The sequence below is a fragment of the Mauremys mutica genome, chromosome 5 (assembly GCF_020497125.1).
Source record: "Mauremys mutica isolate MM-2020 ecotype Southern chromosome 5, ASM2049712v1, whole genome shotgun sequence".
In the NCBI taxonomy this organism is placed as follows: Eukaryota; Metazoa; Chordata; order Testudines; family Geoemydidae; genus Mauremys; species Mauremys mutica.
Window position 1 is genome coordinate 68,716,456 of NC_059076.1, and position 24,664 is coordinate 68,741,119.

Below are 24,664 nucleotides of genomic sequence, written 5' to 3' on the forward strand. Positions count from 1 at the left end.
GTTTTGGAAATAATATATGTTTCCCCCCCCAACATATCATCAACCACTACCATATGTCCTCAATGTGGGGGATTGCCTCTATAATACAATATGAATAAAATGCACTAACAGTGCTTCTAGCTTCAGTGATTTATTCGTTTGCGGGGGAAGTAACCAGGTGAATTTCCCCAACCTCTCTTCCATTTTAGACAATCTATTCCCTGACTCTGTATATTCAATAATTCCCCCACCCAGAGACCACATTTGTTTCCCTCCTCCTCTATATTTCCTTTGTTTTGCATTATCTCTTTCTAAATGTTTCATGACACAATACAGCAATAGATTTACTTCTGCCTGCAGCTTTGAAACCTTTGAGTGGTGCTCTCCTCCCTTCAGGAATTTCATAAATAAATCACTACTAACTTAGTTACACAGGATTCTGAGTACCTAGGAATTCCAGGGGACAGGCTCAGGAATCCATTGACATGTTTATTTTGGGTACAGCACAAGCCCAGTTTTTGGAAAGGCTTTGGAATAAATACAAAAATCTCTGAACAAACATGATTCTGGATAAATGGAAGTGCAGTGTGTATTATGATACGCAGTTAGGGTGACCATCTTTTCAAAAAGCAAAAGCAGGACACATGCAGGAGCCACCCCCTGCTTCTCCTCTCCCCGCCAACCCCTCCACCCCCTTGCCCTCTTCTTTACCCTGAGGTCCCGTCTCCAACCAGGTCAGAACACAGAGCTGGGCCATAGTAAGAGCCACTCGGGGAGCCCTGGACTCTCCACCTGTGTGTGTTTGGGGGGTGCCAAGGTACCCAAGAGCAGGCCCATATCCCCACCCCTAGGGTCACACCGCCCAGGGCAGGTAGAGAGTCCAGGGTTCCCCACAGCAGCCAAGGCTCCCTGGGCAGCTCTTATTACTGCCTGACTCCAGCTTCTGGCCTTGTCAGGGTGGGAAGGGGGATTCAGGGGGAGGACCTCATGGCAAAGGGGAGAAAAAGCCCACCTAAGCCCCTCCCACTCCAGGAACCACCACCGAGCCTTGGACAGGCACGGAGCTGCGCTGCAGGAAATCCAGGACAAATGCTGTCCCTGGAGTCATTCAGCTCAGGACTGGGACCTGAATTCTGCATTTCAGGACTCTCCCTCCCAATTCAGGACAGATGGTCACCCTACATGTAGTAAGGATAGGACTGACCATTAGCTACCTAGGAATTTTGGCCTATCACAGTCTTCAGTGATTGAGTTGTCCCTAGATGTTGTTAATTTGGTGTGTGTGTGTGTGTGTGTGTGTGTGTGTGTGTGTGTGTGTGTGTGTGTGTGTGTGTGTGAGTGAGAGAGAGAGAGAGAGAGAGAGAGAGAGAGAGGTCTGTACAATAAACATATATTTACATGTATATTTGTAATTATGATGTACTATTATCTGAATAGCTAGAGAACCAGCAATGATCAGGAGTGATGAGTATCAGTGTAAAACAACATTAATTTTCATAGATTTAAAGTCCAGAAGGTATCACGGTTATCATCTAGTCTGACCTCCTGGATACAACAGGCCATAGAACTTCCTTAAAATAAGACCATATATTTTAGGGAACAAAATCCAATTTTGATTTAAAAATTACCAGTGAAGGAGAATCCACTATTACCCTTGCTAAATTGTTCCAATGGTTAGCCGAGATCATAACAATAGCTGTGACAGACTGAAGCATTTGATACTCCCCCTCCATTCTCCAGTACACACACGCACTGGTTTCTATGAAAAAGTCAACATGTACTAAGAATCACCACACCACTGTATCAGGAATATTACAATTATTTTCTATTCTAAAAGTAGAAATAAACCAAAGTGCAGCAACTATTGTCACTTTTTTGACTTTTTAGCAGTGACCACAGTAGACATGGTTTGTGTAAACAAAAAAGAAAATTAAATTATATTACCATGCAACATGGGCTGACAAAAGATCTGTGCATTATATAGTGTCTCATAAATTTTTATGTGTTCCAGTTTTAAAACATACTGAAAGAAATCTATCACTAGAGGATTGTTCAAGACTTCATAATAGCTCTTAGGGTTCAGCAAAGGATATATTCAGCTTTCATATCATATAGGATTGCAGAGAATGATTTTTCATGTTTAGTTTAGACTTCCCAAATCTATCAATGAGTCAGAGGTAGCCAGCTGTCACAATGGAAGCTTTTTAGAAAAGCATCTTGTGCATGTACCAAAATGATGGACACAGTCAAATATGGTTGTTGGAAACTATCATTACTATACACTACCCTGCTGAGATTATTCGATGCTTTAAAGAGACAGAAGTAGTCTCTCTTTAAAGAAAGGTTTCCTTCATACCTTTTATTTCCTCTCAAAGAGGTTGCTCTTTTAAATGATAACTTTTAGACAACTATATAGCAGGAGCACTAGGAAATTAAGAAACTAGGAAAATAAGAGATACAATCTGTTACACTCCAGCTAAAATAAGCACTCATTTTTTAAATAAAAAGTAAAAACCAAAATTCAGATTTTTATTATTTAAGTGATGGCAGTGTGTGCAGTGCTCTACAAGGGGGAAAAAAAGCATGAAGAATGTGTAATATAAGTGAAACAAGAAAATAAGATAAGGGTAGGGAAGGAGCTACCACAGATTTTTTATTGTTCATTTTGTTTTTTCTAACTCTTTTGGTAAACATGGGTTGAAATACTGCAAACCATTGTGTAATGCAATTGTAATCTAGTGTGTTTAAAATCAGGAATTTTGAAGTCATCAATACTTTGTGACTTTAAATTTTCAAAATGAAATAAAAAATTAAAATCTTCTTTGCTATTTAGAGAACCATCTCCAACTTAGGGGCCAGGCCCTAGCAGGGGTGCTCTAACTAGTTCAGGGGGTACAGAGAAGGGAACAATACATGGGTGGAGTCTTTGGATCTGTTCTTCTGCCGTGCAACTATGCTTCTGTAACCGTATGTAATGTACCCTCTTGAAAAACACCCCCTTTCACTTTCTTCTTCCATAACCATTGCTAATGAAAATGATTACTGATGCAGCTGACATGCACAGTGTTGCAGGTTTAAGAAGCAGCTCATTGAATTGTGTCTTACTCCTCTTCTCCAATAGCATTTAGCTAGACTTCAGGAACATGAAACCCCAACCTCTAGCATAATTTAATCTTCTGCTAAGGTGGGAGGAGAGTAGAGTAGAGAGGGAAAGCCACAAAACAAAAATAAAATGCACTAAACTTTAGAAGCAATACCAAAAAGAGGTCACATTTTAAGGGGGGGGGGTGGTGGAGAGAGAACAGTTGCAGAATAAAAGATAGAAAATGGACAGGAAAAAAAACTGTGCCAGGGAATGGCAAGAGGGGACACAAGAGGTGGGGCACCCTGAAATTTTCATAAGGGTTATTGTGACTAATAACGGCCTACAATAAGGGTGGCACCACGAGAAAGAAATTGGTATCCAATGAGTTAGAGGCGTCTCAAAGACTTGATTGTCCAGCTGTAGTATTTTTTCCTAGGAACTCTCTGTGGGGTGAGAGGTGGGGAGGGGAATGGGGAAGACAAGAGAATGTACATCCCCAGCCTCTACACTCCCTTCTTCAGCCAGCCCACTGCAGCCCTGATCAATCCCCAGGCTCTGTGGGGAAAGATGGAGGTAGGAACACCACAATGAAAGTGGTACAAGGGTGCTCTCCCTTCTTCCATGTGGAAGGGGCCATGATCCACATATGGATGGTCCCATCCAAGGATGGACCCAACAGGCTAATTGGGTCCATTTAAAATCTATGTGCATGTGTGCATACATGCATAAACACACACACATGGTACTGATTGTTATAGGCCACTGGATACTAAACAAACAACAAAATTGAACAACATTTAAAAACACAATATTACCCATTTTAAAAGAGGAAAACAAGGGTGTAATAAACTTTAGTTGTTTTTTGAATTGTTAAGTTTGTTAAGTTAAGTAATATTAAAAAGAAATAAAAGCTGTGGTTATCTATTTCAAAACCAAGTGTAATATATTAACTAGTTACTCCCAACCCTGTCTTTGAAGATTTCCATAAATTCTTATATCCAATATTACATTTATTTTTATTTCAGTTGGCTAGCAATAATCTCTTTCCAGGTCTTTGATGTAGGCAAGACATGAACTTAAAGAAATCACGTGTGATAGCACATTATGGAAGCACAATACTAAAGGGAAAAAAGGATATAGGAGTGAAAAGCTGTGGATTAATACCATAGTAATTCTTGAAAATGTGCTTATTACTTTTGGGAATGGAGTTAGTAATGGAAATTCCTGAAATCAGTATGTTTTGCCATGGTGTTGTTTTCTAAAGCAACAGAATGAAACTGAAACGGTTTCCCCCTCTAATATTGTTCCTTGAAATTGAGATTTTTTTTTAATGCTGATTTTGTTTACATTGTAGGCATTTGATATTTAGGAACATTCAGTACAACAATTTGTCCACCTTCTACACAAGCTTTGCAAAATTGGAAACAAGATTTAAAAAAAAAATTAAGCCCTGTCCTGTGTATCTTGGACATTTCTAACAGACCTCTCATGATACTATGAAGGTGCTCATTCCAAAAGAGCAACTTGAAACATAACCTGTCCTTTAATATAGAAGTTCAGTAAATCTAAGTAATTTAGACAGTACAGAAAGGCATTTCTGAAAATTGTTCATGTCTGCGATTAAGTTTAATAATCAAATTTATATTTACCTACTCACGTAAACAGAGTCCCTAAGTGACCTTCTTCTCTGAGGCAGTGAAAGAAGTAAATGAGTAAAAAAATAACAAAAATAAAAAAACAAACAAAAACAGATGAAGGAGCCTTTGTGGTAAACTTACATATTCTGGGAGGCAACATTTTCCCTTACCTAATTCAGTAAACTAGGTGATGTCTGTGATGGGTTCGGTCACAGAGACCCCCATGAGGCGGTCACCTGATGTGCTGGAATTACCTCTGAGCCCATTTTCCCTGCCAGCTTGGAACTTCAGAACCCTCCCTTGTTGAGCCAGACACACTAGTCTGCTGCAACACAGACTGGTCCATACCCCCAAAGCTGCAGACTTTAACCAAAAAGTGCTCAGCAAGTCACCTATATCCAGCACCCAGACACCCAACTCCTAATGGGATCCAAACCCCAAATAAATCCATATTACTCTGTATAAAGCTTATACAGGGTAAACTCACAAATAGTCCACCCTCTATAACACTGATAGAGAGAGATATGTACAGTTGTATGCTCCCCTAGGTATTAATCACTTACTCTGGGTTAATTAATAAACAAAAGTGATTTTATTAACTATAAAAAGTAGGATTTAAGTGGTTTCAAGTAACAACAGACAGGACAAAGTAAGTTACTAAGCAAAATAAAATAAAACATGCAAGTCTAAGCCTGATACATTTAAGAAACTGAATACAGGTAAATCTCACCCTCAGAGATGTTCCAATAAGCTTCTTTCACAGACTAGACTCCTTAGGCTGGGCCAAATCCTTTCCTCTGGTACAGTTGTTAGTTCCAGCTCAGGTGGTAACTAGGGGATTTCTCATGACTGGCAGCCCCCTTTGTTCTGTTCCACCCCCTTTTATAGCTTTGGCACAAGGTGGGAATCTTTTGTCTCTCTGGGTCTAAATGGAAAAGCACCAGGTTTAAGATGGATTCCAGTATCAGGTGACATGATCACATGCCTCTGTAAGACCTCATTCTCCATTCTGTCAGGGCTAGCCTGCAGGTACCCAGGAAGGTTTGTGAGTAAACAGAGCCATTCACAACCAATTGTCCTAACTAGTGGGAGCCATCAAGATTCCAAGCCACCATTAATGGCCCACACTTTGCATAGTTACAATAGGACTTCAGAGTTATACTTCATATTTCTAGCTTCAGATACAAGAATGATACATTCATACATTCAAGAATAAGATTATAAGCTTTGTAATGATACCTTACAAGACACCTTTTGCATAAAGCATATTCCAGTTACATTATATTTACACTCATAAGCATATTTCCATAAACATATGGAGTGCAACATCACACTGTCTAGCTTTTGAGGGAGTGGCCAATTCAAAGAAGCAGTGCACACTGGCCAACTTCCAGCTGGATGTCCAAAGATCATCCCTGAACTCAAACTTTGGCCTCAGCTCCATCTGCTTTGCATTGGCTCATGAAGTTTCTAAAGTATTTTTGTATTTTCCTGAAGATTTTATCATGGGAATTTAACACGGAACTGAAAAATACTATACTGTAAGTAACTCACTGAATTTAATTTGCAGTGTTGTTGCTGAAAGTATTGATTTCATTTTTAGGGGGGTGAAATTGTTTGCTTTTTAATTATGATGAGTATATAAAATTACAAATATTCTTTCTGTAGTGGTATTTAGCAAGTGCCCATGTATTCTCCAGCACAATTAACTCAAATTCTTCAGCAAAGTATGTCAAATATTTTAATTTGCAGGTAAATATGTTAAAAAGAGGCTAAATGACTTAGGAGCATAAGTCCTATTGGCTATCAAAGGGCCTCAGTTACTTAGGTGCTTTTGCTATATTCATATTCATCTCTTTTATTAAACAGATTTAATAATATAAAAATGCTAAAAATGCTCTGACTTCAGTGTTTCTCAGAATGTTAGAAAATAAAGCCTCTTATTTGGGTACCTAAACACGGATTTCAGAACCTAGCTTTAGGCACTCGTTTTTGAAAAATCTCATCAACAGCCTAAAATGCAACTGATGTATTTATTTATTTGCATTGTAACAGAAGAATGTTGTCCGGTATATGCTGTCCTCCTAAAGACCTCAACACAGCTCAAGAATGAAGGTATGCTACAACTGCATTAACACAAGTAAAGACTGAGTTAACACACAAGTTTGTGCTGCCTCAGCCAGATTCCAGATTCTGTCACAAGTGCTTTTCCACAACACAGCGATTTTTATCAGATGATTTATTACTGGCAACATTGTTTGGTGCTAGGATATTTGTGTAGAGACCAAACTTTGGCTGGCACAGGAGTTTCAATAGTTTTCTTACTTTGTGGAAGGAAAATGACCTTTGTAGGATCAAACAATCGGACTTCTTTCACAAACTGGGGTCTTGCATTTCAATCTACAGACATATTTGTTCTTTTTCTCATCTATTTCTATGAAAGCCTCATTGAACTTTCTAAGCACCTCTAGCAACACTGAAAAATTATAATTTCCTTGTCTTGTGCATTCAGATTTCTTCAGCAAACTGTGGGTGGGTCGAGTATCGATGATTTTGGCGGCAACAACAATCTTTGATTAAATTCTCTGCAGAATCATATGCAATTTGGCAGGGGATTTTTCATCCAGGAAGGCCAATTCAGTTTCTAGTCTGACATGTTGTCCACCATAATGAAGAATTTTGTTATGACTCTTGCAAAGATGTATAGGTAACCACATGCTGTGCTGTTCCTTTTAAATGAAGAACCACTATATTCAATGTGCTCCCAATGGCATACAACAGCCTTGAAATGGGTACTTGAACTTGTTGCACAGGGATTGCTGCTTTTATGGCAGGGTTGTTTGCCCTCAGATTCTCTAAATATTTTCTCTTTCTTCCTATTGGTAAGGGAAATAGCTTATTTTAATTACTAACAAAGGTCATTGTGATAGTGGACGGTTTTTCAAATATGCAGAACTCAATGAGCAAGAGCTCCTGACCCATACCATATTGTCTGCAAAACTTGTTACCTAGGCATTTATAGGCAGCTCACTGGAAGCTTACATTAATTATCTCACCACTACCATATAGAGAAAAATTGTCAGGTGCATGGCTGCAACAAAATCCTGTGGAACTTCAGAATTCCCAAGACCCAGCCTTTATATTTATTTAAGCATCTAGGTGGCACCATGAATAAGTATGTTAGTCTTTCATTTCTAGACACCCATGCTTAACAGACATTGGCTTAATCACTGTAAAATGTGATCGGTGCTCTCTTATTTGTCAATTTCACAAATCAGCTATTTGACGCAAACACTTTCTGTGCAAGAGTGGTCTGCGACTAATGTAGCAGCTATTCATCCAGTTAAGATCAAGGTACTTTGTCAGAGCTGTGTGAAAGGCACGCACAGCATCTGTTTGCACTGTACCTTGCTAAGTACATGGATATTAATCCTTAATTTCTATGAATAGAACATTATTCAAAATTTTAAAAGCAAAAAGATATTTAGTAAAATGACATTATTAAACATCAACCATGACAAGTATGGTGAAAACCATTTTTTCTGTTTACTATGTTGATCTGACTAGGTAAAATGTACTGGGATCGCAATATCTCCCAGAAGACATCTACAGCTACACAATTTGCCAACCACAATGACAGCATTTTAGCTTTAAAAATTTGCTCAGGGAGTTGTTGAGAGATCTGCATAGAAAACAAAATTGGAAGAGAAAATTGTTATTGTAACAGTAAAGTTACATTTTAAATCCTGATAGTAACCTTACCACACTGTTATTGTATATGACATCTCATTTTTTTTTATATTTTATAATTGGAGATATACCAATCTCCTAGAACTGGAAGGGACCTTGAAAGGTTATTGAGTCCAGCCCCCTGCCTTCACTAGCAGGACCAATTTTTGCCCCAGATCCCTAGGTGGCCCCCTCAAGGATTGAACTCACAACCCTGGGTTTAGCAGACCAATGCTCAAACCACAGAGCTATCCCTCCCCCCTCATGTATAAGAACTCTTCACTTAAAGTCGTCCTGGTTAACATTGTTTCAATGTCAAGTTGCTGATCAATTAGGGAACATGCTCATTTAAAGTTGTGAAATGTTCCCTTCTAACGTTGTTTGGCAGCCACCTGTTTTGTCCACTGCTTGCAGGAAGAGCAGCCCCTTGCAGCTAGCTGGTGGGTGGTTGGAACCAGGGTGGACTAGCAGCCCCCCTACCAGCTACCCTTATCAGCTCCCTGCTCCACTAAGTTCCCTGTGCAGCTGTCCCTCCCCACATTGCCATGTGCTGCTCCTGCCCTCTGCCTTGGAGCTGCTCCCAGGGACTCCTGCTTGCTGTACGGGGGAGGAGGGAAAAGGGGAGCTAATGTCAGGGTGTCTCCCCCTCCCTCCTGTACCCCGCTTACCCCATCTTCCATAGAGCAGGGGAGACTCACGATGGAGAGAGGGAGCTTCTAGGCAGTAGCTGCCCTCTCAGGTCTCAGCAAGCTGATTTAATTAACAAGGCAGTGTACTTAAGCCTGGGGTCAACTACTTATAGGGGAAATACACATTTTCTCTCTCACATACAGGGTGTGTGTCTCTGTCTGCCCTCCCTCCTTTCCTGCTGCCTCATAGAGTGTTGTGAGAGTTAACCCCTGAGGACTTGGTCAATTGCTAGTCCATTTAGCAGTAAGGCATTCCCTGGGAAATATCCTACCCTCTGACTCCTCCACCTCAACCAAGCTTCACAACCATCATCACTATGTACCAGTATTAATTGTTTGTTTAAAACTTATACTGTGTGTGTGTATATTTTATATATATATATATATATATATATATATAGTCTTTTGTCTGGTGAAAAAAATTTCCCTGGAACCTAACCCCCTCATTTACATTAATTCTTATGGAGAAATTGGATTCGCTTAACATCGTTTTACTTAAAGTCACGTTTTTCAGGAACATAACTACAACGTTAAGTGAGGAGTTCCTGTATAGGACCCAATTTTGCCCTCAGATACCAATATATAAATCTCTGCAATTCCAACTAAAGTCAGCCAGAGCTGTAAGTGCATATAAGAGGGCAGAATTGGGCACACTGCATATTGAGGTTTACATTTAACGCCACAACCAGTCATCCACAATGCTCATTTAAAGCCACCTGAAGTCAATGAGAGTCTTGCAACTGGACTTCCATGAGCTTTGGATCAGGCTCTGTGTTCATGACATGGGTAAGTAAAGGAAATTGACTTACAGGCAAAAATTGTAAAGTTGAAAGAAGGTTTGCAAGCTTCAAATGCCATCCTGAAATGTTTGAGGCTTCACAATAGTGTTTTCAACACTTAGATAAAAGCAATCAATAATTATTACTGTAAATAAAACAATACAAAACCTCAAATGCTCGTCTATACACGAGATTTTAGTAAAATAGCTATTATTTCAGTAACATATAGCTTTTTTTATTTTCATGTAACAAAGAGCTTGAGTTGAGTCTCAGCAATTACATACATACTATGGAAGCCTCCAATATGTGGGAATTACTTGGCATCACTATGACTAATTAATTCTCATTGGTAATGTGAGAAATAATTTCAGCCATACAGCAACATAGTAGTTAAAGAACCATGTACTAAAATAAATTATCAGTTGCTAAACAGTGTCATTCGACAACATATATTGTATGCTTCTGCAACTATTCCCTGCCAATCTCTACAATGTAAATTAAAAAAAAACAGGTTTGGGAAATTTAAAAAGATCGTAAGACAAGCCCAAAGTGATCAGAAAATGTTAGGACCAAATCCTGCAATCCCTGCTTAGGGACTTTCACTGAACTAAGTGGTTGTGTAGACTGTGTAGAGATACCATGATTTGGGCCTTTTGGGTCTGATCCAAAATTCACTGAAGTAGAAGGAAGGATTCCATTGATTTTAGTGGGCTTTGTATCAGACACTGTGTTTGTATGATTGTTGGACCTTGGTCTCTTTTTCACTGTGCAGGAGCAAAGTCACAGATTTGTACTATGATTTTGCAAAATCCATGGAATATCTATGTTTGACAAATTTACAACCAAATAAGGCTAATTAAAAATAAAATGTAAATCAAAATAAGGCATGAGTCTGAAACAAAATCCCTTTGGGGAGGGAGAAGCATTGGAATATCAACCCAGATTCAAATTTTAAGGACAACACTGTCACTATCATAGCCCTGATCAGAACTTGAACACCCTGGAAATACGCAATGTTTTCAACTCAGATCAGAATTTTCTGACCTGAGCCCTATCTGTAATAAAATAAAGTACATTCCATTATCTGAAGTATACTGTAATGCATTATGTAGAGTACCAGGACATGGTATTCTAAACCGCAAGTAATCACTATGAACCAGATTGGGATATCCTTATTCATGATGAGCAGCACATTACATCACAAGTAGGAAAGTACTATTCTTTGAGAATAAGGGTATCAGACCTAGGCCCCTGTTTTGTTTTGTGCAGCTAATTCTTCAGTTAGCTCCTGGCATATTCGGTGGCATTTTAAAAAAAAAATCCAAATTGCTTCAATATTTGTTTCCACACACTTTTATTCAGCATAAATTGCCCTTAGAAACAGTTATGCACTAATAAGGTAACTCATTGCAGAAGACAATGTGATTTTTTTTCTCCACTTCATAGAGGATGCCAGTTGCTACAACTGGAACATTACTTTGTTGCATTATTTATGATAAACCTTGGTATTAGCATTCATTGTATTCAATGAGTTCTATTCAGAAATTTCCACATTACCTTCATTTTTTTCTACTGCTATCATAAATGAAAGTGCTCACAAATGTATCTGCATCTGTTAAGTGATCAAACAGAATAATTTACTATTTACTTGTTTGTAGTAAAGCTTTGAGATTTTGTGGACCATTGTAAAGGCCACCTGAGCTATATGCTTCAGAGATTTTCATTTTAAAAATTAAAGAGCACAATATACTAATATAAAATGATTTGTTTCATAAATTGAATAAAACTGCTAAAGTACAAAGATAAAAGAGTGTTTCTAGTCTATATAAAATTATTCTGATACCATAAGAAACATTACAGCAGAGCTATAGTTAAGATTAATACCAGCATTTCTGTTTAAAGCTCAACTGGTCCAAGTGCTCTAAAATTGGATTGCCTTGAAATCTGGTGTGCCTTATCGGGGTGCAGGATGTGGTCAGCGATCCAAATTTGGGGCCATCTGACCAAGGGGATTCCAGAATATAGCCTCCAAGAAAAGAAAAAAAAAACACTTTTCTTAAAGTTGACATTTTGGAAACACATTTTTGTGCTCAGATAGAGATCAAGAGGGCTGAGATAATTGCATCAGGGTCTCCAATGCTCAAGGGTTACCACAACAGAGTGCATGCCACCCATCACCCATTATTTGAAAAAGAGTTTGTTTCTTCAGTTAGGCCTTCTGCCAAGATTAAGGGCAGGTCTACCCTTCCACTTAAATCCATCTAACTTACATAGCTCAGTGGTGTGGAACCCCCTTCCCCTGCAACTCAAGTTTCGCTCTGCCCCCACACCGGCACTATGTCAACTGCCCACATAGCTTCTGCTTCTTGCCAATGTGGAGTAATTATGCTGACAAGAGAGTGCTCTCCCGCTGGTATAGTGCGTCTTCACCAGACGCACTGCAGCTGTGCTGATGTGGTGCTGTAGTGTAGACTTGCCCTAAGGCTCACATGCCTAATACATTACACTGCGCCTGTGCAGAGAGCGAGAACACAAGGAGTGTTTAAAGGTGCCCTAGAATCACAGGATTTGTGCAGCTCCAAGGGAATGTTCCTGCCAATGAATCTAAGCACCACACAAGCACTAAAATCCAATTCAAGGCAGAAATCTGAAATAAAAAGAGGAGCTATTTTTGCTCCGATCTGCCTTTGTCAAAGCATCTTTTAATGATGGAGAAATGCAATCTGAGTGCAGCAGAATATTCAGAAGGTGCCAAAACTATTTTTGAAAAGAAAATAAATGACAGATGCAAATGTTCACTGGGAGGGGCTGGTGATTTGCAGTGGCAGAGTAGGTGGAAATAGGATGAGAAAGTTGTAGGTGTGAGGAGGGATTAAAAGGATGGGTGGGGGGACGGGGAGGAGGGGGGGGACACTGAGGGGAAACATGGGGGTGAGTGACAGGACTGAAGGAAAATGGAGGCAGTGGCACCTGTCAGCACCACATTCCCCTCCCATGAGTGTGTCACAAGCTGGGGGGACCAGTGGGGATCTGACATCCCCGTCCCCCCTCATGTGAACTGGAATCGAGGGTGGGGCATACAGTCAACATGGATTCATCAAGAGCAAATCATGCCTGACCAACCTGATTGATGAGATAACTGGCTCTGTGGATATGGGGAAAGAAGTGCACATGATATACTTTGACTTTAGCAAAGCTTTTGATACCGTCTCCCACAGTATTCTTGCCAGCAAGTTAAAAAAGTATAAATTGGATGAATGCACTATAAGGTGAATAGAAAGCTGGCTAGATTGTTGGGTTCAATGGGTAGTGATCAACGGCTTGATGTCTACTTGGCAGCAGGTACCAAGTAGAGTGCTCCAGGGGTCGGTCCTGGGGCCAGTTTTGTTCAACATCTTCATTAATGATCTGGATGATGGGATGGATTGTACCCTCAGCACATTTGCAGATGACAATAAGTTGGGGGGGGAGAGATAGATATGCTGGAGGGTGGGGATAGGGTCCAGAGTGACCTAGACAAATTGGAAGTTTGGGCCAAAAGAAATCTGATGAGGTTCAACAAGGACAAGTGCTGAGTCCTGCACGTAGGATGGAAGAATCCCATGCACTGCTAAAGGCTGGGGACCAATTGGCTAGGCAGCAGTTCTGCAGAAAATGACCTGGGGATTACAGTGGACAAGAAGCTGGATATGAGTCAACAATGTGCCCTTGTTGCCAAGAAGGCTAACGGCATATTGGGCTGCGTTAGTAGAAGCACTGCCAGCAGATCGAGGAAAGTGATTATTCCCCTCTATTAAGTACTGGTGAGGCCACATCTGGAGTACTGCATCCAGTTTTGGGTCCCCCACTACAGAAAGCATGTGGACAAATTGGAGAGAGTCCAGTGGAGGGCAATGAAAATGATCAGGGGTCTGGGGCATATGACTTATGAGAAGAGGATGAGGGAAATGGGCTTGTTTAGTCTGCAGAAGAGAAGAGTGAGGTGGGATTTGATAGCAGCCTTCAACTACCTGAAGGGGGGTTCCAAAGAGGATGGAGCTAGGCTGGTCTCAGTGGCAGCAGATGACAGATCCCTTCCATAATTGTAGGCTGCATCTACACTACAGGGTTATGCTAGCATAAGTATGGCACTATAGGTAGGCAGCTATTGTCCCTATAGTGTACCTACTCTCCTGACAGAATAAGCTCACTTGTGAAATTTAACAACCCCTTCACACTTACTCACAGGATACCATGTAAACTTATACTTCCCCTTATCTTCACTAACCCCCAAAGACTGCTCTCATATCCCAGCTCACTATTGATAATCCCTGTGGAAAGACCCTCCCATCCTCTGTTTCCCTGCTACTGTGACAACCTATAGAATCTTTCAATAGCTCCTTGAAGTATTCATGTTCCCCTTTCCTTTACTCACGCACATGGGGTAGGCACAAACCTGATCTCCTCATATCACAGCCATATCTCTGACACTCAAACTAATCCCCATCTCTCATTTTACAAATATACTTCTATCAACCTGCCCTACCTACCTCCTCCACTGTTCAAACCATTTAACTCACACACTGAATGCAGGGCAGTGCATGCAGATAATTCCCATTGCTGTTGCAGCTCCAGGAAAGTAGAGTTAAGGCTAGCTGGGTATTTATCTTAATGCTGTATTTTCTGAAGATTGAGTTATGCTGAACTTGACATTCTAGAAGGGCACAAGCTGGTACTGGGAAACCTTAACTCTAATGAACTTTTTTGCCATTTAATTATACAAAGTCAGCAAATCCTTGAGTTCTTTTGTGAATAATTTTTAATTTATAGAACCTAAAACTCTGAATATTCTGTATTTGATTCCTCTACTTGGTGACTAGCTCCATCGTCTTACATTTCAGCCGCTCCTCTGAGACAAAACACATTTATTCTTTGCCCATTATTAAAAGAGATATTCATAAATATAATCCCCTTTGACTTTACTTTTATTTGGTGTGTTGTGTATGTGCATGCGTATGTATGCATACATCATTTTATTTTATATATATATTATAATTTACCCACACACATGGGGTATCCATATCCTAAGCTTCAGAACCATGTGATAACTAGAGTTGGTCTGAATTTTTCCAACTGACTTTGTTTCTGTCAACAAATGTTCATTCTTTGAACTCAAAACATTTGCAGGAATCTCTTGATTTCAACAAAGCTTTTGCTGACAGGAAATCAGACAGGTTCCTGACTCCCTGACTCCTCTGGCTCCTCATCAGTCTGTCTAGAGGAAACTGAGAGCCTTGCAGTCCTGGGAGCCTTGCCTCCAGATGGAGCTCTCAAGGCGTCTAGACTCCCTATTCCTCAGGACCTTTGTGGCCCTGGAAGCTGTGGGAGTCAAGCTTAAGGCAAGTTTCCTAGTTTCTAAGTTTCCCATTCTGTGGCAGAGAACTCAAATGGAAATGTTCCAAAGAACCAAAATTTCCTTTCCACAGCAAATTTCATATTAAAAAAAAACAATCCGAGTCTGAACAAAAACAACTTCTTAGAATTCCCTGTGGAACAGACATTCCAAGTTTGAGCAGCTATAGTGAGAGTCAATATCCAACCTTTTCCAACTTACCCACCAAACAGTGCACAATTCCTTTTTGATTAAAAAGGGTGGTCAGGTAGAATCCGAAGGGTAGGGAAAACTTTATCTATGTTACATACTTCATGTCCCTGCTTTAAAAGAGATCTCTATCATTTTAGTTTTAATGATCCCTGTTTATGGGTCCTGCACTGAGAGACTGTTCCATAGTCTAACAAGATCTGATTGGGAATTTTTTCTTAATATTCAGCTTATTTTTTTCCTTTTAACCCCCTACTATTATTGGAAGTAATTTGTTTTGCTCCTTTGTGATTGCACCATTCAAATAGCAGGCCTGGAAATATAACCTGTAGCCCTTCAAAAGCTCATGATATATGTAAAAAGGCTAACACTGGCATATGTATGTTAAGAGTAAAAGAACAAAAGCCTAAAAATAAAAACCCCACAAATTCCGAGGCCCTACTGAAGCCAACTACTCAGATGCTTAAATTTACAAACATCTTGAATTATCTTGATTAACTGGGGCCCAAGTAACTAGATTTCAAGACAGAGTTCTGTCAGAAGCAGTTCTCACCTCTCTGTTATTGCCTTCATCATCTACTGACAGAAGAGAAAAAGCCCTGAATGTAAGGACCATAACTTTCCAGGCCGCTTCATCCCAAGAGAGAGAGACAGTCTGTCACTCTGTATTCTCCCTTACAATAAATACCAGAAATACCAGACTACACTAACCCACTGATACTTGGAAGAGACCTTTGTTTTGCTGTCTCTTACAGCTATCTTAAATGAGGGGTGGAGCTCACAGCTGTTTAAGGAGGTTTAACCCAATACACCACTTACTATTTAAATTACAAATCTTCCTGAGCATGATGCCATCTACTTCTGTCAGCAACATTGTTATATGAACTGATAGCTGGTAAAAGTACAGCACAAATAAACACAAGTTAAAAAATTGTAAATATGAACGAACTGTATATTTAAGAGTGATATTTGCTTATTTCACACCTTATTTTACTTGCATTGCAAAAGTGGGGAGGGAAAACCCAGTATTTATCTCAAATGCATTTTGTCAGCTGAAGAGATATTGTCTAAATAATTAGCAGTAAGTGAATATGAATATAATATGTTAATCTTTCTACTAGGCAACTACCAGTTTATTATCAAGAAAACCAGCTTCCTTTAATCTAAAATATGTATTATAATCTTTAAAATGGATGATCTCTCTTTGTCCTGAAGGTAGTTTATTAATAGAAAAAAATAAAAGTTCCTATTGCCTGACTGGAGCCTTATCATAAAACGCACAATGTAATTCACGGTCGTATTTGATTCTGAACTTACAATCTTTATGTCACAGTCAAGGCTATAATCAACTACACTACTGGAAAAAAAAACTATTAGGTGATGCTAATGAAACAAAAGATAATTAATTAAAACAGATATCACACTCTGGTCCTTGTCTGCATATTGAAATAAAATTTAATTGCCTAAATAAGTGGTTTTCAACATGTGGTCCATGGACCCCTGAGGGTCCACAGACACATCTAAGTTTTCTAAAGGGGTCTGCACCTCCATTCAACATTTTTTAGCACATGGAAAAAGACTGAAAACCACTGACCTAAGTCTTTAAGGGACCTAGGTTGTATAGCAGATTAGTAAAATAGGCTTTCAACCCAAAGATTTGGGTTCAAATATCATTCTAAGTCCTGGTTAAAAATGAATTTGATAATCTCATACTCAGTTACTAGACTTCCCTCTGTACTCCCAAGCTATTGATTCAAATGCACTAAAGGTCTTCTCTCATACTTGTTTCCAATCTTGAAGTCCTTCCTCATACAGATACTTGTGTGTGCTATATTACCACATACATATAGATAACATACATGAAAACTATTCCAGGACAGGAGCTGAGAGAACCTATGGTCAGGGACCACTGTGAGGCAGGAAGGCAATGTGGTACCTAAACACCAGAATTTGAAAATATTAATATTTCTATATGGGGTGATAATTAAAACAGAAAGAGACACTTCTTTGAGAGAGGCATCTAACTTTGTGTCTGTATATATGTACCAACAATTTGTGGGTACAAAAGATAGTCATCTAAATTCTGACTTATTGAAGCAAAGTAACAAGTGACAAACTCAATGATCCCACACCACAATTTACCCAGGAATTTTAGGCTATCATCAAATCCTTCCCCAAACAACTCCAAGAGAAAACTCTACAAATTTAGTCCCCACAAACCCACCCCATGGACATTCTACATACTTCTTAAGATACACAAACAAGAGAGCCCAGGCAGACCCATCATATATGGCCCTGGAACTCTTCCTGACGGAATATGGAGACTCAAAGAAACCATCTTCAAACTAATCACCACGCAAAAGGCCAACTTCCTCCAGGACACAGACGACTTCTTCCACAAACTCCACAATATTAACAACCTCTCTCAGAATACCATCCTTGCCACCATGGATGTCACATCCTTATATACCAGCATCTCTCACAACTGCCACCCTGCACTTAAGCAGGGAGGAGTTTGTCTGGCTGGCCAGGAGAAGAAGGCAATGCTTTCTGGGTGGGGGTGAGTGTGACCTGTACCACAGAGGTTAGGGGGAATGGGTGGCAGAGGTGGTATCTGGCCTTCCAGCCTGGCAAGGGGTGGCAGTTGCAGGGGCCACTGCCAGGTGCAAGGATCATGCTCAACCAGTCACTCAGGGACTTCACCTGACAGGAGTCAGCCTATTGGAACAGTAAATATGCAAAATACTCTGGACCCAGGAGTGGAAGGTCCAAAAGCTGCACCTTCATTGTGGGGACTGATGGTATTACACAGCTGCTGCATGCTAATTTACATTTGCTACAGCAGCTTCAGGCAGCTAAGTATGCGGGGTCTGCATGGGGTCACAGAGCAGGCCCAGCCTGGGCTCAAGTTTGGCCAGCAAGACAGGGGCAGGCCCCCCCAGCAAAGGTAGCGATGCCCATGTTGCAAATGAAGCCCCAGGGCATATTGGGGACTCATCGGCCATTACGGCATGTTACTTCATGGGACAGCGTAGAGACTCCTGGGGGGTCTCTGGGGGAGTAGGGCTCTGAGGAAATTCCTCCATGCAGTTCTCAACACAGTTATGCTGGGGCAGCTAATGCACAGGGATAAAGTGACCATACGTACTGGTTTTACCAGTACAGTACTGGTTTTTTGGACATTGGTCTGGTTAGTCGTGAGATGTAACCAGTACAGTTTAGGACTACAAAATCAAAAATTATTAATTTATCAAAAGATTGAGTACATCAAATCAATCCTTGATAAACCAGCCTAAATCAAATTTATTAATTTATCCTAGTTTTAGTTTTATTTTACACGACGGTTCTCGTCATTGGATCTCGGCAATACTCGGCATTCAGCACACGCACTCTCACTATATTGTGGCCGCGGCGACTCTTCGATAATACTCCCGCGCATTACATACAGCCCGACCGTGGGAACTCGATGATGACATCATCACACAGAGCCCGCCAAAATCGACCAATTCGGTGTTAGCTTCGGACTATAAAAGGCCCTCCGCAGCACAGGACAGGCACCAGTGATCTGGCATCTTTGGACCGTGACACTGGCCCTCAGAGCTCCGCGCTCTCTCGGTTACTCGAGCTTTTCGCTCCGCCGTTTTCACGGCGCACCTCGCTGATTCGCCAGGACCCGATGACTTCGCCCCCTTGGACCAGGATCGACGCCTTCGCCCCTTTGGACCAGGACCGGCGTCTTCGCCCCCCTCGATCCTGGACCAGTGACTTTGCCCCCTCGGACCAAGACCGACATCCGACGAAGTTTGTAATAATTGTTTATTTTTGGACACCCATGGCGCCAAAACGACGAAAATGCGTCTTCAATGACGAGTTAAAATCGAAATATACATTCATCAAAGCAAGTACTAATAATGACAATAGTGAGGTGGAATGTGTAAAATGCAGAAGTGTATTTTCTATTGCAAACAGTGGAAAAACCGACATTGAAAACCACATACAAACAGTCAAACATAAACGGGCCATGTCTGCAGCAATTGCAAGTATGAGTGTGACATCATATTTTAAGAAAAAACAATCTGAAGATGCTGAAAGAAAACTAGCTGCAGCTGAAGGTTTATGGGCGTACCACACAGTAATGCATAATCACTCATTCCGATCAATGGATTGTACCTGCAAACTGATTAAAACATGTTTTGATGCCAGGTTTACATGTTCTAGAACAAAATGCGAGGCAATAGTTACCGATGTGCTGGTGCCTTATGCGAAACAGTTATTGGAAGAGGATTTAGATGCTGCAAATTTTATTTCTATTTATTCGGATGCATCAAACCACAAGGAAGTAAAGTTGATTCCCATAATAAAAAGATATTTTTCATACCAGTATGGAATACACGTCAAAATTTTGGAAGTAAGAGATTTGCCAGGCGAAACATCTGACATAGTTACTGATTATATTTTGGAAGTGTTAAAAAAGTATCGTTTAGATACCAAGGTACTTGGATTTTGTGCTGACAACACCAATACTAACTTTGGAGGAATGCGAAGAAGTGGGAAAAATAACATTTTTATCAAGCTGAAATCAAATTTGGGTGGAAGAGAGCTTGTGGGAATTGGTTGTGCCGCTCATATTTTGAACAATGCTATACAAACTGCAGCCGACTGTGTACCAATTAATGTGCAAACTTTTATCACCAAGATTTATTCATACTTTTATATATATACAGTGCGCGTTAATGAATTGAAAGAATCTTATGAATTCGTGGACATCGAATATAAGAAAGTCTTGGGATACAGTGCCACACGATGGTTGGCGTTACGACCCGCGATTGAGCGCGTCCTACAAATATATCCTGCCTTAAAATCATATTTTGCCTCAAACGAGAAGAGCCCCACAATTATCACAAATTATTTTGATAATTCAGAGACAGTCTTGGCTTTACTTTTTGCATAATGTGTCATCAATGTTCCACAATGCTATTTTGAAAATAGAATGACAGGAGATTTCTATTATAGAAACTAGCAATATTTACAGTGACTTAAAAACAAAATTAGCTGACAGAAAAGCAAACGTTTTCTTGCCGTTACAGGTGCGGCAAAATTTGAAGCAGCTTGAGGAAGAAGGCATATTAAAACCTGCTATTTTACTTGGATCCCAAAATCATAAGTATACAATTATGTACTAATCTACCCATATCAAATATTTGTTTTTTTTCCGCAAAATTACTTTCATAATATATAATATAAATAAAAGAAGTACATTTTATTGTATTCTTTCACTTAAAGAAAAAAAAAGATAAGCATACTCCGCAATATTTTTCAACTTATATTCTACTACAGCGACTATTACTCATGCTGGCTGAGCTATTTTAAATGTCCTGGTTTTAAATTTGAAAAAAATGGTCACCTTACACAGGGAGGTGTAACAGACGGTAAATATGGGCAAGGCAAGCAAAATAGCAAACTGCCCAATAGGCCCAGGGTGCCTAAAACATTTAAAAAAGGGTGGGGGGGAGGCTGCCTTCCTCATCTATGCAGGTGTTATAGTACAGGCCTACCCACAGAGGAGCCCATACCAGCATCAACTTCCTGGACACCGTGATTAGCTTCAGCAATGGAACCCTACAGACAACTATATACAAGAAACCCGGGGATCACCATACCTACCTGCATAGATCCAATAACCAACCCAAACACATCAAGAAATCTTATCTATCTACAGCCAAGCACTCAGTCAGATACCATAGAATATGCTCTGAGGAGAAAGTCTGGGATATACATCTTAACATACTCAAAACCCACCTACACCAAACAAGGACACTCCACCAGAGAAATAGATTGTATTATGGAATGGGTCATCCAAATACCCTAGCATACCTGTTTCAATAGAAATAAAACCCCCTCTGACTGCACACCCCCAATTGACATCTACCATCCCAAACTGGAACCCATACTGGCTATCACCAAATAACCACAACCCATACTCGATGTGGACCCCATCCTGAAATAAATCTTTCCTGAAGCCCATCTTTGGGTCTTCAAATAACTCCCCAACCTCTCCAAGCTCATCATCAGAAGCAAGCTCCCCACAGACCAGGACACATCAGCATGAAGCAGCAGCAGACCCTGCCAGAACAACAGATGCAAAACTATCTCCACTGCTACAATGATCAACACCCTCCACAATAAAGTTTTCAGGATCCAGGGGTTCTACACATGCCTATTACAGCATGTAGTGTACCTCATCCAGTGCACTAAATGCCCCAATAGCAACTATGTGGGTGAAACCTGACAATCACTACACTCTTGAATGAACTCACACAGGAAAATGATAAAAGACAAAAACATCACATCACCCGTGAGTGAACACTTTTCACAAAAGTGATCACTCTATATCTGACCTATCTGTCCTCATCCTCCAAGGAAACCTGCATAACACTTTCAAAAGATGAGGCTGGGAGCTTAAATTCCTAATTTTGCTAGACATTAAAAATCATGGATTGAATAGAGATACTGGATTTATTACAACTATGTATAACCCACTAGCAACCCTTCTCACCAGCTGTTTTTCCCTCCCCTTCCCTTTCCTCTCTGTGACGGGAGGGATGTTGAAATGTGTGGTAAGTATTCATGCTAAACATTCTGTTCCATCTTGTATTTAGCAGCGACACTCTAAGTTTCCCAGAGCTGAAGAAGAGCTTTATGTATGCTCAAATTCTTGTCTCTCTCACCAACAGAAATTGGTCTTATAAAAGATATTCCCTCATCCACTTTACCTATCTGACCCATAACACAAGTAGTAAGACTTCTTAGCTGTATTACTGTACCCAAAATGGATTGCATAAGCAGAACTGCACATTCAAAATCAGAGGATGCTTTTTTGAAAAACTGCCCCAGAAATAGTTTAAACGGACCAAAGTTTATTTAAATGAGTTATCCAATCCTAACAATCATATTCAGTATCTTGTTTAAATGTCCAGATTTGCACTGGCTACAACCAAAGGTACGTCCATACTACCCGTCCGGGTCGGCGGGTAGCGATCGACTTCTCGGAGTTCAATATATCACGTCTCATCGAGACGCGATATATCGAACTCCGAACGCGCTCCCGTCGACTCCGGAACTCCACCACCGCGAACGGCGGTGGCGGAGTCGACAGGGGAGCCACGGACTTCGATCCCGCGCCGTCAGGACGGGTAAGTAGTTCGAACTAAGGTAGTTCGAGTTCAGCTACGCTATTCGTGTAGCTGAACTTGCGTACCTTAGTTCGAACCCGCCCCCCCCCCAGTGTAGACCAGGCCCAAGAGTGTAACAATGTATGTAACAATACATAAAGTATGTGATGTAGTCTATTTAATACTATACCTATCTTCATTTTCTTAATCTTTCATGACTAAAAATATTATACAAACATATCATAAGTCATACACTATCTTCCTGGTGGACCCTGCAGTATCAACAAGGGGACTAATAGCTTTTATTGTTTTCACAAAAGGTCTAATATGCACACATAATTTAAGTTGAACAATCATTTATCCACTGGCCTTTCCTAAGAATTTTTAAAACCATACTGAATAATTCAAATGGAATAATTTATAAATGATGATCATCATGCTTGCACATTTCAAAGAGCAGGAGTGTGATATTTCTGAATACACTCAATTAGTTCCCTTTTAAAAAGGGTGAAGTTTGGTGCTCATGTATTGAAAGGATTAATAGCAACTAATAGTCAGCACCAGAGCTAGTGCATGCAGTAGTTGTGCAGGTTTCTCCATGTAGCTCTGTCATTGAACCTCAAGACTGATCTTCAACACTCCTGGGCTTCACCACAGATTATGCTAGAATGTGACAAATTATGAAATGGCTTCTTTTTGCCCTGCACACAGCAACTAGGAAGAAAACACCAAATTCATTTCCACTTGTGATCTGAGTGAGAAATAACACCCAAACACACCTTACACTCCCAGACTGCTCTGCTCTCACTTATATAAATGTAAATTATATGCCCCTTAAAATCAAAGCAGTTACATCAGTTGGAAAACAGTAAGAGGTGACTCAGGCTCTTCATTGCCTAACAGAAAAATCTAAGGTAGCTGTGAAGCAATGCTTCCATTATCCATCACCTCCCATTTGTTTTCCAATAGCTTCCCAACAGGGCCGGCTCCAGACGCCAGCGCGCCAAGCGTGCGCTTGGGGTGGCATTTTGCCGGCAGGGCGGCAGGTGGCTCTTGCGGACCTTCCGCAGTCATGCCTGCGGGAGGTCCACCAGAGCCGCGGGACCAGCGGACCTCCCGCAGGCATGACTGCGGAGTGGTAAGCAGAAAAGAAAACTTTCAATTCATTATAATATCATTACCCCTTTTTGACTCAAGCAACTAGCCAAAAAATTGGGGTCATGTAACAGAAAACAGCAGTGTCTGGAGATGCAACAATACCATATAGCAGTAAACTTTTATTCCCAGACACCTTGGACATCCAGTAATGAGGGATGTCCAACAAGGACCACCAACAAGTAACACTGAAAATTCACCTGGTTCTATGAATCCTCTACAGAATGCCCTTCTACAAATTTTGTTGAACAAGCACAACAGCGGCAGATCAGCATGAAATTAAAACTTGTATCTGTTAAGCTTGTGGCAATCAGAATACAGAAAAGGGATGTGGCTTGACCAATTTTACACATTACAATCTGATCTTGAATACAGTAGCTTTTCACTAGTGCATCCGTACATTCGTTTGTTGACAGAAAAGCAGATCTTCTACAAATACCCCTTTATCAGAATCATTATCTTGAGAAAACTGGACACAAATGCATCTGCTATTGATTTCTGTTTCAGGACGTTCCCCTACATCATAATGATCAAGTTGTGCTCACTGTTGAAGCACCGCATCATGGCACTTCAAATTAGGACATTTGATTTTTTAAAAAAGTGAGACAGAAAGAGAAAACTGTGAGAAGAATAGAAAAAATCTTGTACTTACCAAATGCTCTGTAGAATTCTTCCAGAACTAGGTGCTTGTCACTGTTATAATCATCATATTTCAGCAGATCGAACAGAGAGCAGTCAGACAGATCCTTGCCAAGCTCATCTTGTTTTATTACCTGACAAGAAAATTATAACCATGAAATTACATTTGAGCTCTTAGAGTTTCACAGTATAATTAATTGTTTCTAATAATCATTTAAT

The 24,664-nt window shown here is 40.3% G+C and overlaps 1 protein-coding gene across 3 annotated transcripts in view; it reads right to left on the reverse strand.

Moving 5' to 3' along the window:
* Positions 1-24,664, reverse strand: part of FSTL5 (follistatin like 5) — a 626,682-nt gene that overhangs the window by 229,781 nt on the left and 372,237 nt on the right. For all 3 annotated transcript variants that reach the window (XM_045019769.1, XM_045019768.1, XM_045019770.1), the window contains one exon: positions 24,459-24,579. In XM_045019769.1, coding sequence (XP_044875704.1) covers positions 24,459-24,579 — 121 coding nt within the window. The remainder of the gene's footprint in view (positions 1-24,458; positions 24,580-24,664) is intronic.